This window comes from Coregonus lavaretus (genome assembly GCF_964263955.1).
Source record: "Coregonus lavaretus genome assembly, chromosome: 1".
Lineage (NCBI taxonomy): Eukaryota > Metazoa > Chordata > Actinopteri > Salmoniformes > Salmonidae > Coregonus > Coregonus lavaretus.
Genome location: NC_139988.1, coordinates 66683761 through 66701310, shown reverse-complemented (window position 1 = coordinate 66701310; position 17550 = coordinate 66683761). Strand labels below are relative to the sequence as shown.

The 17550-nt window shown below is 45.7% G+C and overlaps 1 protein-coding gene across 3 annotated transcripts in view; it reads right to left on the bottom strand.

Annotated features, from left to right (window-relative positions):
* LOC311099256 (myosin phosphatase Rho interacting protein) overlaps positions 1 to 17550 on the bottom strand; it is an 83731-nt gene that overhangs the window by 20848 nt on the left and 45333 nt on the right. For 2 of the 3 annotated variants that reach the window (XM_084139951.1, XM_084139952.1), the window contains 10 exons: positions 16073 to 16224; positions 13123 to 13207; positions 9585 to 9801; positions 7613 to 8150; positions 6184 to 6331; positions 4212 to 4322; positions 2875 to 2931; positions 2680 to 2748; positions 2478 to 2567; positions 1024 to 1136 (listed from right to left, as the gene is read on the bottom strand). In XM_084139951.1, coding sequence (XP_083996077.1) covers positions 1024 to 1136; positions 2478 to 2567; positions 2680 to 2748; positions 2875 to 2931; positions 4212 to 4322; positions 6184 to 6331; positions 7613 to 8150; positions 9585 to 9801; positions 13123 to 13207; positions 16073 to 16224 — 1580 coding nt within the window. Of the gene's footprint in view, positions 1 to 1023; positions 1137 to 2477; positions 2568 to 2679; positions 2749 to 2874; positions 2932 to 4211; positions 4323 to 6183; positions 6332 to 7612; positions 8151 to 9584; positions 9802 to 10507; positions 10587 to 13122; positions 13208 to 16072; positions 16225 to 17550 lie in introns of those variants that run through there. The other variant, XM_084139953.1, reaches the window with a different exon arrangement.

Below are 17550 nucleotides of genomic sequence, written 5' to 3'. Positions count from 1 at the left end.
TGGTGGGGGGGGGATGGGTCAGAGGAATGGGAGAGGGGTACAATCCAAGAATATGGAAGAGGTGTCCGCGAGGTGTCTACGCAGGAACGCCCAAAATATCCCACATTCCTGTTGAAGGAGCCATAAGTGAGTTTTCAGTAAACAGGGGTAAAACCCTATACACTAAATCCCAGTGTTTCCCCTATAGTCATTGACTGGAAGTCTATGGGAACAGCTAGCATGTCATTGCGCCAACTCCCCTCCCCCACTACCGTTGCCACCACTGCTGAAAAAAATCCTAGAGGAAACACTGAACCCAATACAGAGTCCATAGGCATCTGAAGAGCCCCACCGAAAGACAAGACCACTGGGCAGAAACACTAGCACAGGGAGCTAAATGATCCGAAAGCAACTTCCGTAAGATATGAATACTTCTGTTGCTGCGATACATATAGAACAGTGTTTGCACCAGGGTTGCACTGACACTCATCTCTCCTCGGGCTCCAACTGCCTTTTCATGGTTCATCAAAGCAAATACATACTGTAAGTGTTACCATATAAACTATATGCCTCCATCTCTAGTTTTTTCTGTTCTTCAATATCTCTATACATTATCTTTTAGCAATCTACAATAGTTTTCTACGCTGATCGAGCCAAGTAAGATGGATGATTATTTCAATTGACTGATGGAGTGTGTACTGCAGCAGCAGTCTTCCTGAGCAGCACTACTTGGGAGACATTACTCAATGTTCAGGACACAGGGCGGGGACAACAAACACGCAGGCAGGCATTACTGAACCATTACATCACTGGGGGAGGGGACGTGGATCAACACACAAGCACTCCAACCTGGGCTTCAGAACGGACAGTTTCAGAGAGACGTTTTTCCTGGAAGCAGAGAGGGTGGAAATACCAGAGAAGGAGGAGGAAGAGGAGGATGAGGAGAGAGATTAGCGAGAGGAAATAAAAGTGAGGAAATTGTTATGTCGGTCAGTGGTGGGTTTGTTGACACACTTTCTCTCACGCTCTGTGTGTTGGTCTTACCGGGTGACATCGGGGGGAGCGATGGTGGGCCGCACGTTCTTCATGATGGCCTGAATCCAGTTGCGGCGGATTCCCGAGGTCATGGCCGACAGGGTGCACGCCCCCTCCTTACTCTGGACAAAGGGAGGGCAGGGCAGGAGAGAAGGGCATGAGGGGAGGGCAGGGCAGGACCCACACAGTGTTACAATGGCTAGCTGACAGTGATGACCAATACTATTTAAGATGCACTCCTCTCGACCAGTAGTAGCTAACTAATAAATAATGTCAGTAACCAAAATGTCAGGGAGCAACCTAAACTCATCTCCACTGACTCCTGTCCCAAATCTTTTGTGTTCATTCCCCATCTTTAATGCTTTTACACCATAAAAGGCATCTTATCCCAATGACTGCACACAGTGAATATAATTCATAAATATAATGAGGGTCCTCTTTGGATGAGATCTTTCATAATGAATACGATGAATGAACAAAATGAGTGCACTCTCCATCCAGGGCTTCTACTGGATGTTACATTCATTTACATCATTCTGTTTTGTGGTTCCCCCACTGGGTCAAGCCCCATTCTGGCCTCTATCCGATCTGCCTGTGATGCAGATAGCTAAAGGGTGTTATAAATACTGGAGTTATTAATTTCTTGTCACTAAACCTGTGTTGTTCTCAGCCAAAGAGAGAACGATCTGCTCCACTGCTCTATTTCTAACCCCCCGAACAGAAAATAACCAGGGAAGCGCCAGGAGAGCAGACGCCAGCTCCAAGCCAATGTAAACACAACAACCCCCCCCACAGCAGAAATGACATGGATGTCTATGGATGTCATGTGTCCATGGGGCCTAACACTAACTTCAGATCTGGGTGTGTCTCCCACATTGACATCAATGCTTGATTTGCGAGAACGTTTCGGATGTGGCCCATCGCCAAGGGATCAAGATTTTGGCCTATAGTCAAGGGAAAAGTTGCATCACGAGGTAATCATCCTCACCTTGCTCCTCCTATCGAAGGTCGTCTCACATTCTATCATGTGTGCCATTAAAGCTTAAGGCGAAAGCATTCAAAGCTATTTTTAGAAAAAATGGTTTTCCAAAACACGCAGGCGCCAACATTGAGTAAGCGCTGACTTAAGACCAGGTTGGTCTTTTGAATGAGCGAGGTTAGACAAACATGTTATTCAGGGCCTCCGGGTGTTGGGGTGGTGGCAACGTCTGTGGCAGACTTAGAACCCTTGATGCCACTCTCTCACGGGGGGATGACAGGTCAAGTGACATCCCTCACGATGGGACAAATACATTGTTCGGAAACAGAAATGGCCAAACCCAATGCCGACGGCAATACCACGTGTCGTCAATGCTGTTTTTAGAGCGCGGGGTCACAGCTGAACGACAATTTGTTAGAGATGTGAAAGGTATGGACCATTTTAGGTTTGATCAATGGTACAGAGGAGCAAACCATAAACTGACAAGGATTTGGAAGCCATAGTTCCTCTGCACTGGGAACTCTGTGACATCATAACAGGTGGACAGGTCAATCTCGCCATCCATATCAGCAGCCTGGAATAAAACAACAAAAAGATCAACAAAAATGTCAAGGGCGAATTTAACATTACATTGCATACATTCTTGAGGGGAGAAAAGGGTATTGATGTATTATAGGGAGCCTTACCTCCTCAGCTATTGAGTCCCTGTAGTATCGTAGACTCTGGTCTGTGAGAACAAACCAGTGTTTCTTCCACTAGAGGTAAAATAACATTTGCTAGTTTTGTTAAAGCGCACTCTCCTACTTAAATCCATGAGATACGTCATAAGGCACGGCTAATAATTTATCAACACAATGATTTCTGCTAATAAAGTATATTACCATCCCATCCTCGTATAACTTGGTCATCCATCCTTTCTTGAAATTCAACAGATCCGGCTACATTGAAAAATCACAACAACAATAGCTTAAATTCATGACACGTGATTTACAACTAGCTCATGCTCATGGCTTTCACGATCAGTGTTCGCTGCTTTATCGGTAGTCATTTACGCATAATATGTAATAGCTCCCAGCTAACAGCTAACCATGTAGCTAACAGATCTTTGTCCAGAGCCAGACAGCTCACTGCAATGCTAAATGCTCCCAATAAACTGCCAACAGCTCAGCAGCTAACAGCTAATAGCTTTTCAGTCCACAGCAGACTGCCTAATCCTCAGATTCGACTAATGGCAACAGTGGCCCACCCACCCCAATAGGGACCTTTCACTGAACCCTGAAATACAGTAATCTTGCAAATGCATAAAAACTTTATGTTGACATTACGACAGAACTGCTACGGTCTTTAGACGTTCAAAATAAAACCATTTTAAGTCTCTACTCATAATTAAAAGCTTCTACATTAGCGCTATATTTATATTAGACTTGGATTCATTCAACTAATACAGCAAACAGCGCAGACAGAGAACCCCTTCTATGGTTTCATCCAAAGGAGACTCAATGAGTGACCACTCGGTCCACAACAAGCGAGCCCTTCTTGGCCAAACTGTCACCATTCAAACCAAGAACGTCTGCTGTTAGACCGCCAGAACTAAACTTTCCATTTTGTCAACAAACAGGAGCTGTGCTACGTCCAACCCTACCTTGTTTCTGTTGATCTTCATCAGGTGTGGCACGGCCACAGTCTGGTACAGACTCATTAACACACTCTCACTCTCTTCCACTTGACTCCCGCTCTCCCTCGCTCTCTGTGTGTCTTTGCACAAAAAGCTGGCGCTTTAACACCCTTCACTCCAGCTATTTATAACAGGGGGGTTTGTGGGGGGGGGGGCTATTTTGGCAGCTGCAGCTCGGCCATACCAACCACACGTTGACAGGAGGACCCCTAACACCACCCCGGGACAGTTCCCAGATCAGATCTAAGTAACACAGATCCATCTATGTAATCTGTTAGTAAAGTAACCTAGGGTAAGGTTAAGTAACCTAGCGTAAAGTAACATAACCTAGCATAAACTAAAGTGACCTAATGTAAAGTAACCTAGCATTAACTAAAGTTAAGTAACCTAGCATAAAGTAAAGTGAAGTAACAACCTAGCACAAACTAAAGTGACCTAATATAAAGTAACCTTGCATTAAGTAAAGTGAAGTAACCTAGCGTAAAGTGACGTAACCTAGCGTAAAGTGACGTAACCTAGCGTAAAGTACTGCCCAGCACTCACAGTCATGGAGGACTCGGTCACTCGGCGGTCCAGGGACTTTGCCCTCCGGAAGTTGGAAGAGCAGGACACATCAGGAACACAACACTCCTTCTCAGCATCCAATGACATCTCCTGAAAACATATAGGGTCTACATGATATGACTCCATTGGCTATGAAATATTACTAAACACTCATTACAGCTCATTCGGAAAGTATTCAGACCCCATCACTTTCTCTACATTTTGTGACTTCACAGACTTACTCTAAAATTGATTAAATTATTTTTTTCCCTCATCAATCTACACACGAAACCGCATAATGACAAAGCAAAAACAGGTTTTTAGAAATGGTTGCAAATGTATAAAAAATAAAACACAGAAATACCTTATTTACATAAGTATTTAGACCCTTTGCTATGAGACTCAAAATTGAGCTCAGGTGCATCCTGTTTCCATTGATCATCCTTGAGATGTTTATACAACTTGATTGGAGTTCAATGGATTGGACATGATTTGGAAAGGCACACACCTGTCTATATAAGGTCCCACAGTTGACAGTGCACGTCAGAGCAAAAACCAAGCCATGAAGTCGAAGGAATTGTCCGTAGAGCTCCAAGACAAGATTGTGTTGAGGCACAGATCTGGGGAAGGGTACCAAAAAATTTCTGCAGCATTGAAGGTCCACAAGAACACAGTGGCCTCCATCATTCTTCAATGGAAGAAGTTAGGAACCACTAAGACTCTTCCTAGAGCTGGCCGCACGGCCAAACTGAGCAATCGGGGGAGAAGGGCCTTGGTCAGGGAGGTGACCAAGAACCCGATGGTCACTCTGACAGAGCTCCAGAGTTCCTCTGTGGAGATGGGAGAACCTTTCAGAAGGACAACCATCTCTGCAGCACCCCACCAATCAGGCCTTTATGGTAGAGTGGCCAGACGGAAGCCACTTCTCAGTAAAAGGCACATGACAACCCGCTTGGAGTTTGCCAAAAGGCACCTAAAGGACTCTCAGACCATGAGAAACAAGATTCTCTGGTCTGATGAAACCAAGATCGAACTCTTTGGCCTGAATGCCAAGCGTCACGTCTGGAGGAAACCTGGCACCATCCCTACGGTGAAGCATGGTGGTGGCAGCATCATGCTGTGGGGATGTTTTTCAGCGGCAGGGACTGGGAGACTAGTCAGGATCGAGGGACATATGAACGGAGCAAAGTACAGAGAGATCCTTGATGAAAACCTGCTCCAGAGTGCTCAGGACCTCAGACTGGGGCGAAGGTTGTCCTTCCAACAGGACAACAACCCTAAGCACACAGCCAGGACAATGCAGGAGTGGCTTCGGGACATGTCTCTGAATGTCCTTGAGTGGCCCAGCCAGAGCCCGGACTTGAACCCGATCTAACATATCTGGAGAGACCTGACAATAGCTGTGCAGCGACGCTCCCCATCCAACCTGACAGAGCTTGAGAGGATCTGCAGAGAAGAATAGGAGAAACTCCCCAAATACAGGTGTGCCAAGCTTGTAGCATCATACTAAAGAAGACTCAAGGCTGTAATCTCTGCCAAAGGTGCTTCAACAAAGTAAAGGGTCTGAATACTTTTTATATATATATATATATATATATATACACATTTGCAAATCTTTGCAAAACAATTGTTTTTGCTTTGTCATTATGGGGTATTGTGTGTAGATTGATGAGGGAAAAAAACATTTTAATCCATTCTAGAATAAGGCTGTAAAGTAACAAAATGTGGAAAAAGTCAAGGGGTCTGAATACTTTCTGAATGCACTGTAAACTACTGTACTGTATTCACGTAAAGTGTAACATGGTTATCTTCATATTGACATCAACTGAAAGGTTTATGATGAATGAGAGTTCTCTGTTAATTGGATTATAGGTTTTCTAATGTTAATGACAGCTAATGTTAGGTGCCATGTATAGTTTAACACACCTAACGACAGCCTTGTGTCACATTGTGTTGGGAGGGGGTACATTACCTGTTTGCAGGCAAGGGAGCGTCTCTCGCTACGCCCCTGCCTCTGGACAGACACGGTATTGGAGGGGGGCTCCGAAGGGGAGCTGGTGTCCATGTGTTCCACACCCTCCCCATCCCCTGACTCAAACTTCCCTATCACCTGAGAACGCCTGTGGAAAACATACACAATGCCGTCAGCATCACATTCACACACACACACACACACTTGTTATCATGAACAGTATCACATAAACAGCATGACATAGGGGCTTTGAAACTTCAGCTATGCATCATTATCTCGTCACGCTGTACTTAAGTGACGGTATTTTGTTTCCAATAAACAACAATTAAAATATGAGGCTCTAACACATTCAAACTCCTGCTACTGAAACCGTCTGCAGCCATTCTTCTTATAAAGTCATGTTACTTTTCAGTTGGCCATACTTCAGGATATAACACACAATCAAATGAGCAACAAAAACAAAAAGAGCAAATCCTCTCGAGGTCTGTGCGTTAACTAAAGAGCAGAGCAGAACTATGGAGGCTGCTTTGTGCCAAAAATCAATAAACATCAGTCTGGTTTGATTGTAAGAATATTTGGATAAATGACTACATTGGTTAATAATTTTGGCACAACACATATTCCATATAGAGAATGTGTAAGTGCAACTAGAAAAGGAAATGGCCCCCAAAAGAATGACAGAGTATGATGAGCATAGAGTGTTATGTGGAGAGATCAAACTTCAGATGGAGAGGAAGGGGAAGGAGGATCATTGTAGGATTAAGGACCATATTCCCAGGAGCAGCAGCAATGGCAGCATCAGCGTTAGCCAAGGAGACTGGACCAGGTGTGAATGAGTGAGTGTGAGATTGTCTATGAGTGAGTGAGATTGTGAGTGAAATTGTGAGTGAATGAGAGCGAGAGCGTGTGAGTGTATGTGAGTGAGCGTGTATTTGTGTGTGTGTGTGTGTGTGAGGTGGAATGAGAGAAAGCAGTAGTCAGCGGTAACCAGCAGGGCACAGCAGCAGCAGGACAGGGGCGGAAGGTTTGGGAGGGCAGATTTTCAGAAGCTCCTGGAAGAGATGAAACAAAAAACAAAAACAAATAGCAAAGTAGACAGAGCTGGATAGAGGGGGAAATATGCATGCAATAAATATATGTTTGTTTTAATTTGGCTCCAAGAAAGCAATGCAATTATAAACAGAACCGCCACAAGAGGATCTAGAGGACTACTGCCACTAGGTGGTGCCAGAAGGCCAATACAGCCCATGAAGATCATAGTAATTGAATGTAGTGGAGGGTAGGTTCAAAACCAAACACTGAAGATCGCATGCGTGACTACATTCAATATACTCAGTGGGGTTATAAAACAATGCTATGTGTAGTGTGTTTGACTGTTTCTACGTGCATAAGTTAAATACAGGTATGTGTGTCATCTCAATAGCCTCACCTGCGCTCCAGCCCAAACAGTCTGGCCACCTCCTCCCGTCCGGGGCTGCGTGTGCGAGCCCTCAGCTCCGCCCTCTTCTTGTCCGAGCGGAAGGCCTCACGGTGGCTCAGCCGGCGTGCCCGTGGCACGTTCGACAGCACCACGTAGTCCTTGCCTGGTCGTTCCACTCTTCCCCCACCACCACCACCTCCAACATTCCCACCTGCCCCGCCTTGGCTGTCCCAGCTCAGGGCATTGCTGCTGGGCTCCGAGTCAAGGGAGCTCTGGGAGGAGCTGATGGTGGAGTAGCTGGGGGAGAGGAGGGCGCCTGGGGAGGGGAGGGGGTCTGAGGAGGGGTAGTACAGGGAGGTGTTGGGGTCCGAGGGGAGGTCACTGGGGCTGTACCTGTGGTGGAGGACGCCGAGGGAGGTTGAGGTGGTCAGGGGCAGGTGCTGGGGAGGCTGGGGGGGCTGGGGGGGCTCCGGTGACTTTGTCTTCTCCAGGGAGAAGTAGCCGCTCTCCACTCGTACCTTGCGTCCGCCGCTCAGGGAGCTACCGTCTTGAACCACGCAAACAAAGCAGAGTAAGCGACAGATTAAAAAATTTTTGGGCAGAAAATACATAAAGCACGTACACTACATGGCCAAATGTATGTGGACACCTGCTTGTCGAACATCTCATTCCAAAATCATGTGCATTAATATGGAGTTGGTCCCCCCCTTTGCTGTTATAACAGCCTCCACTCTTCTGGGAAGGCTTTCCACTAGATGTTGGAACATTGCTGCGGGGACTTGCTTCTATTCAGCTACAAGAGCATTAGTGAGGTCGGTCACTGATGTTGGGCGATTAGGCCTGGCTCGCAATCGCCGTTCCAATTCATCCCAAAGCTGTTCGATGGGGTTGAGGTCAGGGCTCTGTGCAGGCCAGTCAAGTTCATCAACATTGATCTCGACAAACCATTTCTGTATGTGCTCGGGGACATTGTCATGCTGAAACAGGAAAGGGCCTTCCCCAAACTGTTGCCACAAAGTTGGAAGCACAGAATCGTCTAGAATGTCATTGTATGCTGTAGCATTAAGATTTCCTTTACTGGAACTAAGGGGCATAACCCAAACCATAAAAACAGCCCCAGAACATTATTCCTCCTCCACCAAACTTTACAGTTGACACTATGTATTGGGGGCAGGTAGCGTTCTCCTGGCATCCGCCAAACCCAGATTCGAACATCGGACTGCCAGATGGTGAAGCGTGATTTATCACTCCAGAGAACGCGTGCATTTCCACTGCTCCAGAGTCCAATGGCGGCGAGCTTTACACCACTCCAGCCGACACTTGGCATTGCGCATGTTCATCTTAGGCTTGTGTGCGGCTGCTCGGCCATGGAAACCCATTTCATGAAGCTCCCGACGAACAGTTCTTGTGCTGTCGTTACTTCCAGAGGCAGTTTGGAACTCGGTAGTGAGTTTAGCAACCGAGGACAGACAACTGTTACACACTACGCGCATCAGCACTCGGCGATCCCGCTCTGTGAGCTTGTGTGGCCTACCACTTTGCGGCTGAGCCGTTGTGGCTCCTAGACGTTTCCACTTCACAATAACAGCACTTACAGTTGACCGGGGCAGCTCTAGCAGGATAAAAATATGACGAGCTGACTTATTGGAAAGGTGGCATCCTATGACGGTGCCACGTTGAAAGTCACTGAGTTCTTCAGTAAGGCCATTCTACTGCCAATGTTTGTCTATGGAGATTGCATGGCTGCGTGTTCTATTTTATTCACCTGTCAGCAACGGTGAGGCCGAAATAGCCGAATCCACTAATTTGAAGGGGTGTCCACATACTTTTGCCCATGTAGTGTACATGAACACAGAGCGGGGATATCAACATTGGCGTCCAATAACTCCCTTGGATGTTGATTACAAACTAAATGACTGCTATGCTGACACCCAAAAAATGTATTGGCTTTGGTGAAAGTGTGTGTCCAGTCTTTCCTCACCCTCTCTGGTGACGCTGGACCCGGGGTGGCTCTGGGTCAGCTGGCTGAGACAGGAGGCGCTGCGGCTGCAGGGGATGGTGGATGCCCTGCTCCACCTCTCCTCCTGCCACAGGGTGGAGCGGCTGGCCGGCACCCGCTCTGCACTGGCTATACTGCTGGGCAGGCAGGGGATACTGCCCCCGCTACTGGTCACTGTCACCTTGGCTGGGCCGGGCTCCTGGGGGTATAGGTGGGGAGTGGGAGAGGGGGAAAGAGAGAGGTGAAAGGGAGAGAGAGGGAAAGACAAGAGTGCAAGAGGGTTCAGTGGAGGAAGAAGGAGAAGAGACACAAACGCAATCGTTACACATGTCAACATTGAAGATGAATCCTGACCATCTATTGAGTCCATGTGTTCAGCATCTCTTTTTTGGGGGAGCTTTTTCATGTATTCCAATGACTAAGAGTTCCTTTAGCGCTGTCAATAAAAGTTTAGCGAAGAGACAGTATGTACAAAGAGTATTGTTTCACAACAGCACAGATTGACAGACTTAAGAGGGATGGAGGGAGGGGCAGAGTGAATGAAAGAAAGAGAGGCAGACAGACAGCTCAACAAAGAACAAAGAGCTCCTTCATGGCAGTCCCACCTGTGTTGTTGTAGAGGACAGAACAGACAAGGGAAACATTCTGTGGGATAGAGATGTGACGACTTATGCCGACTTCATACTTAATGTCTCCAAATGCTTGTTAATAACAAGGCAGTATATTTACTGTAAAGTCCCATACGAGTCTGCTCATTTATGGTTTTTACCAATACCTGCATTCAGTACATATAGTACACATACACACAAAACAAATCAGTGTTGGCATGTAATCATGGTTAATAAATGGTAGACAGCGAGTACATTTGATTATTCTTAGTATTTTGCGATACTGATAATTCCTACCTCCATCTGCACCTCCCTTTCCTCCTTTCCCTGCGAGTATATTCTTGGGATATGTTTAAGGTAGAAAAGCAAGGGTCTATTCAGATGTCATTATCTCTGGCCAATCCCCTGTCAAACAGCACACATGGAGGCATGCCACTGAACTCTGAATTACTGCATTTGAAACAAGAAAGATGTAAAAAGAGTATCCACTTTGATCCCCCTCCACCTGCATTGATTGGGATTAAGGATTGAGAGTGGTATTGTGTAGCCATTCAGGATTTGAAGTACATCAAGTTTGGCTGAACTCACAGCCTGTCCGTTCATGTCTCCGGTGGTTAACTGACAACTTGGACTTCGTACACCCTGCAAATCACACAGAGCCTTTGCAGTTAGGGGGTGGATCTATTGGGCAGCAGGTAGCCTAGCGGTTAGAGGGGTGGGTCAGTAACCGAAAGGTCGCTTGTTTGAATACCCGAGCCGACAGTGAACAATCTGTTGATGTGCCCTTGAGCAAGGCACTTAATAACTACTATGGCTGACACACTTCTTAGCAATAACAGTGAGTCTTCACAGTCAGGTGGGCCTGACAACTGAACCCTATGGGGGTCCATTCCAGAGGTTGGTCTTCTCAACAAGGTTGAAGATTCTTGAAGCCTGGAACAGGACATGGAGCCACTAATGCCCTGCCAGTGTCCCCTTGCCATGGCGGAGCAGATTTTCTTACCTCAAAGTCCCTGCTACTCAAGACTTTATAGCAAGGAGCAAGGGTTTGGAGGATAATCATCACATTTCTGTCCCAATAGTTTTTTTAACTAGAGAGGACCATAGAAAGACCGTTTCTGGGCACTCTCAGGAAAAGCCAGCAACACCAGAATGGCCTGTCAAGCTACAGTGGACTTAACTTCTCCTTGTTAGGCGCTGTTTGCCTTGGAGCCACTTCCCAGAAAGCAAACAGATGTTTCTCTGTGCCTATGTATTTACAGAGCAGACAAGAATCTCCGGTGAGACACGTGTAAGTGGGTAGAGAGGTTTCAGGTGGAAATGGCTTTTTAGCACTGTTTTTAGTAAGGGGGAGGTGGAGACACATTCTTACATTGAATATGCACATATGTGACAACCTGTTTCCTATAATTACGCCCTGGTACAGAGATCAGTCAAACATCACTGGTCAGCCTTGGCTGCGACGATGACGGAAAACGATCTGGAACCTGCAATGAAAGCGTCATCACGCTCTCAAGTAAACAACCTTAATTACATGGCTTGGCCTTGACTCATTGTACCGTCTATCTGCAAGTGGCTCCACCAGAATGTCAATGAGTGTCATTGACTCAACACATACCATGCTTGTACATACATATAAAAGAGAAGTACAGAAAGTCAGACAGACAGTGTTTTGTAGGAACAAGCAATAACTCTGGCCCCCACCGGCGGTATTTCTGATCCAGAGCACTGTTAACCCAGTTCTGGCCCCTGCATTTGTTCTGGGGTTTCTGTGCAGAATGCTGCCAGCCAGCACCAGTAATTACTGCTACTGAGTGGGTAGAAGGAGGGCACAGAGAGAGGGGGCAGACAGAAAAGCCAATTAGACAAAACAAGACAGACAGACGGACAGGAGCTACACTCACTGCTGTGAAGAGCAGATTTCAGCAACACAGGACTTTGAAGGCCAACATGGCATAAAAGTGAGGGTCACCCCTCTGTCTGTGTTTTCCCTTAAGCAAATGAGGCTGTTAGTGTCTACTAGACTCAGAGTGGGGGTCGGTCTGTTTCGGTCCACTGCCATTAGAAGACCCAGACAATGAGCTTCGGAGCCAGTCTCTGCCCCGCCACAAATCTGGCATCACATCAAAATGAAAGGAAGAAAGGAAAATAACAAAATCACACCACAAAGTGTGTGGTCCATAGAAAAGGATATTCAATACCATTACTTCATCTAGTCATTAAAACCTCTATTACCTTTGCGTTGCCCTCTTTTTTTAATGTATCTAACAGAGAGAACCTCTGTAGTGGCTGAGTAGCTCAGTTGGTAGAGCATGGTGCTTGCAACGCCAGGGTTGTGGGTTCGATTCCCACGGGGGGCCAGTATGAAAAAAACAAACATGTATGCTCTGGATAAGAGCGTCTGCTAAATGACAAAAAAAATTAAATAAGCATGTCCTGACATGGACATTTCATTTAAATTCCCCTCAGGGCAAAAGTGTCCGTCATGTTATCATACAAGCCTCTTAAATTCAATGCAATAAGATGACTTCACACAAAACCATTATGATTCATCTTAAGCTACAGTGTACTGGCCCTATATCCACCATACACCCTGTTACAATAGGACCCTTCAGTTTGTTGGAGTACATTATACAATAGGGCAGCGTTTCCCAAACTCGGTCCTCGGGATCCCAAGGGGTGCACCTTTTGGTTTTTGCCCTAACACTACACAGCTGATTCAAATTATCAAAGCTTGATGATTAGCTGATTATTTGAATCAGCTGTGTAGTGTAAGGGCAAAAACGCAAATGTGCACCCCTTGGGGTCCCGAGGACAGAGTTTGGGAGACCCTGCAATAGAGAGACCACATATCCAATACATTGTCCAGTATCCAGTACTTAATTAGAATCTCAGAGTGGAGGGCATGGTACCTGAGGAGTGGGTGGCTCCACTTTGCGCTTCTTCTTCTGGTTCTGCTTGTTGGTCCGGGGATAGACCGTCAGGGCCTCCTGCCATCTGCAGAGACAATCAAAGGGGCAAAAATCACTCATTAGTGACAAACATAAAAACTAGACAAAACTCCAGACTGATGGTTCCCAAACTTTTTGGTGATGTAAGACCCATCAATAGGTTTTGGAGTTTTCCCATGAGCCACTGAATAAACAAAACCACTGTTCCTAGACGTGACCCAGTCACGACCCAAAACAAACAGGCTGTGACCTGCCAGCTGGTCCTACCACTTGGAAACACTGGTTCTGGTCTGTGAAATACAGTACATGTATGTCTCAGACACTCATCACCAATCAAGCCATCGTAAGGCTAAGTTCACCGTTAGAACCTCCATAGGAGCATCATTAAATCCCTGTGCCATTTCCCAAAACCATCGTTACTAAAGTTGCACTTGAAAACCCTCATTTACCGATTGCTTCAGACCACTCGAGGAACAGCTAAGTGCGTCGTTAGATGCTTCTTTGCCCTCCCGCGTCACTTTATCCGCAGATCTCCGATACCTATGTTTATCTGTCACCTTTGTGACCACAGCTACAAATACAAAAGTTGTCAATGTCTTTGCAATCGTTACAAAAAAGCGAAGGATAAAAATATGCTTAAAGTGAAAACCGAGATGACTGCTTTAAAATATAAATATAGTAGGCTATACAGCCTAGGCCTATATATTTCAAATCATATTGAAATACATTTCATGTTCAATTAAATAAGTTCTATTTTGCTAATTGTAGGCTACTGTCAAATGTATTGCCTCAATATATTTCATAATATAATGTGTTACTATATGTGCCAAATCTGTGATTTTGTGTATTATTATAGGGTATGCATTAGAATAAGCCATCTCAATATTTGCAGCCATATAGGTCTCTAGAAGATGATCCGTCATCAGTATTGTGGAATAATTATAATGTTAAGCTTAAGTTCCATCACTAATTGGGAAACTGGGCCCAGGTAAGTACTGTATTTGGGAGACCAATGTCTCATTCTTAACACCTAGGACTTCATCTACTTCTTCTGCCATGGCATTCTCTAATATCCTCAGATATACTGAATTACACATCCACTAATTGGCTGTGAGAATCACCACAATGGACTACTTTCAAACCTTGAGGGACCCCCCCGCCCCCACAAAAAAAAAGCCTTCCCACAACAACAACTAAATACAATACTCAGTCTGGATACAGAAGGGGGGGTGTCCAGTGTTTGTCGTCAATATTTCCCCCCCCCCATCTCAGACAACCTTGACGGGTGGCATTTCAACACCAATCCAACAACAAATTGAATAGTAGAGATCTAATTTCAGTGTACTACTGGCATTAGTCTTTGCCAACTAGTAAAGATTAGCCTACAGATTAAGATTGAGAAAAAAAAATTCAGGATGTCATTGAGTGTGCCAAGATTGAGATTGACTAAAATGTTAAATGTTTACAGCTGTTTTTACAGTTGTTGTAAAGTACAGTATATAATCTGCCTGAGTGGTAGTTAGAGATTGAAAGTGAGTTTTCGTGTTGTCCTCATACTGTATGTGTCAGGCCTAATCCCCCTCTATGGAAGACTGGGTAGCGGGGTGGGGGAAAAGCCAGAGGCTTATCCAGACCATGAGAAAAACAGAGATCCTCTTAAACTGGGTGTTTGTTATTGGCCCGGCCCCCACCCATCAGATGGCAAGTACACTGCCTGGACCAATATGTTTCCAGGATGGCAGAGAACCAGGTACAGGGGGAGGGAGGGGTCACTGCAAAGTGTGTCAAGAGGTGGGTCGTGAAGGACTTTGCAGGGGAGGGCAGTAAGGTTACATTTACATTAGTTATAAAATGTGGGGTTGACGGAGAAAGACGCGTGGGAACTAGGGAGGTGTGTTAACAGTGAGGACAGTGTGTTGGTTGGTATGGGGACATAAGATGGTAGCTAGAACAGGAGAGTGTTCAGGAGGAAGGGAGATGCTAGCAGAGCAGTGCTATTGTGTCTGTGGATGGACAGGAGGTACAAGGTAGGGCAGTGTATTAAGGGTTAAGGGTTGGTGAGAGGGCTTAATAAAAGAGTGAGGTAGTGAGTGAATGATGGAGATGGGAGGCAGTGAAGGAGGCAGGGGACACTGAAAGAATGTGCACTGTCATTGCAGTGCGAATTAGGGAGAGTACTGACTGCACTAGCCTGATTGAGACAGCAGGGGGCAGAGCTGTTCGGACAGACATGAAACAGCACCCACAAGCCTGTGCAACAACACTTTCTCCAGCCATCTTTTCCTTTCCCTCTCTCTCTGACTGGCTTTCGTGCCACAGGTTCAATGAACTCTAGGACAGAACTCCAGTATTTCAATCATTGGAAGCAATGACTTCCTCTCTTACTCTTCCCTTTATAGGTGAAAGTAATATCACGGATGCCTGCTTGTGGCTCAGGTTGATGTTTATTGTCATGAGTCTTGTCCTGGAGGCAGAACTAAGTGATTTCCCCTTAGATAGGCCAGCTGCAAAGTCAAAATTGGCTATATTGTAAAAATTCATAAAAATGTTTTGGTCTTCATTTCAGGTTAAGATTAATAGGTTAGCAGTGTGGTTAAGGTTTGGGTTAAGGTTAGGTTTAAAATCCGATTTTAGGACTGCGTGGCTGTGCCGGATAGTTAATACTCTGAAGAGCTGCCTCCAGAACAAGATTCATGATGAAAAATGCTAACCTACGCTTGTGCATCCACTTGTCCAGTACTTGTCAAAAGACATCCACTGAGAACAGTACAAATATAAAATGGGAGAAGGAGAGGCCGCCACAACAAACCAAGTAGGTAGAGGGGGTTGTTGTTGTGTGGTGATGTTGCCATCTCCCTCCTACCTGCATTTAGTTTTCCTACATTGTGCCCTAGTCAGCTGCATGTCTTACCCGTTGATGATCTCGCGGCACTCGGCCCGGATGAAGTGCTCTCTATCGGGGGTGAGAATACACAAGGAGTTCTTCTGGCCCGTCTTGGACTCCCCGTCGATGACGTCAGAGCACTGGTTCATGTTGATGGTGCCCTGGGGCAGCGTGCTGGGCTATAGGACACAGAGAGGGAGACAGGGCAGGGTCAGATAGAGCAGTAGTGGGTCACTAGCACTGTAACCCCCCCTAAAATCTTTTGAACTTTCTTGTGACGCACCAAATAAACCGTTTCTAGGCATAGCCCAATTTAAAACCATAGCCTTCAACCCACCATTTGAGTATCACTAAGTGAGTATAGTTAGTATTACAAACATATGAACACACACACACACACAAAAACACATCAATGCAGATGTAAACACACCATATAGACATAATGCTAGACACACCTGGGTAACAAAGCTCGCATACAAACTCAAAACATCTACAGCATGTTGTTTTTGGTGCCATTGATCTCCAGAATTTCCCACACGGTACTGATCTCTGTTCCGCTCTCTTGTTAATATTGCAGGGTCACAGGATAACACAGGGAGGGTGAGAGCGTTTATTTAATCCACTCAATGATTGCTAGCTGTGCTGCATAAACAGCTATGCATGGGTACATGGCTCCTCTATCATTTAACCTACACAAACAGCGGGACCACTGAACTAGCCAAGCAACAATACTGGTAAGTGAATGCTCACCCAAACAGTCTATCTTCTATACAGTTAAATGCAAATACACTATGGGTTTGTGTGGTTATGGCTCATTGACAGTGAATAGTGGAGTGCCGACATGACCACAAACAGAAAAGAGGCACCATCTGTAAATATCTTTCACAAAGTCACTTTGTATAACACACAGGTTACAGAGATACATCAACGTCATACAACTCTTCCCAATCATGCAAACATCAAAACAAACACATGTGGACACAAACGCTACCGCAAGCATTTTGGAGAATTTGGCTTTTAGTCAGTCTGACCTTCTCCTGACCTTAAACCGAGCCGGAGGAGATCAACTCCGGTACGCAGCGGGGTTTAAAGGACGTGACTGACGAGTACTACACGTATACAACCAATATACAACCAATAGGAACAAAGACCACTGGCAGCAACGTGGACAGCCCCAATCCCCAAGCCCTTCTCTACTCAAATCCACAAACAAACAGGCAGAATTACAGGCAGCCAAAATGCCACTGAGGTCCTAAGCATCAGTGCAGAAGACCCACAGATGATGAATTACAACCACCATCGATCCTGAATTGCGTCGAGAGATTAAGTGGGAGACCAAATTAAAAGGTATCAGGGTCAAGTCAGCTAGAGATTACAAGATTACAGAAGCCAAGATGAGCAGGATAACCCTCTGTAGCTCAGTTGGTAGAGCATGGCGTTTGCAACGCCAGGGTTGTGGGTTCGATTCCCATGGGGGGCCAGTATAAAAATGTATGCACTCACTA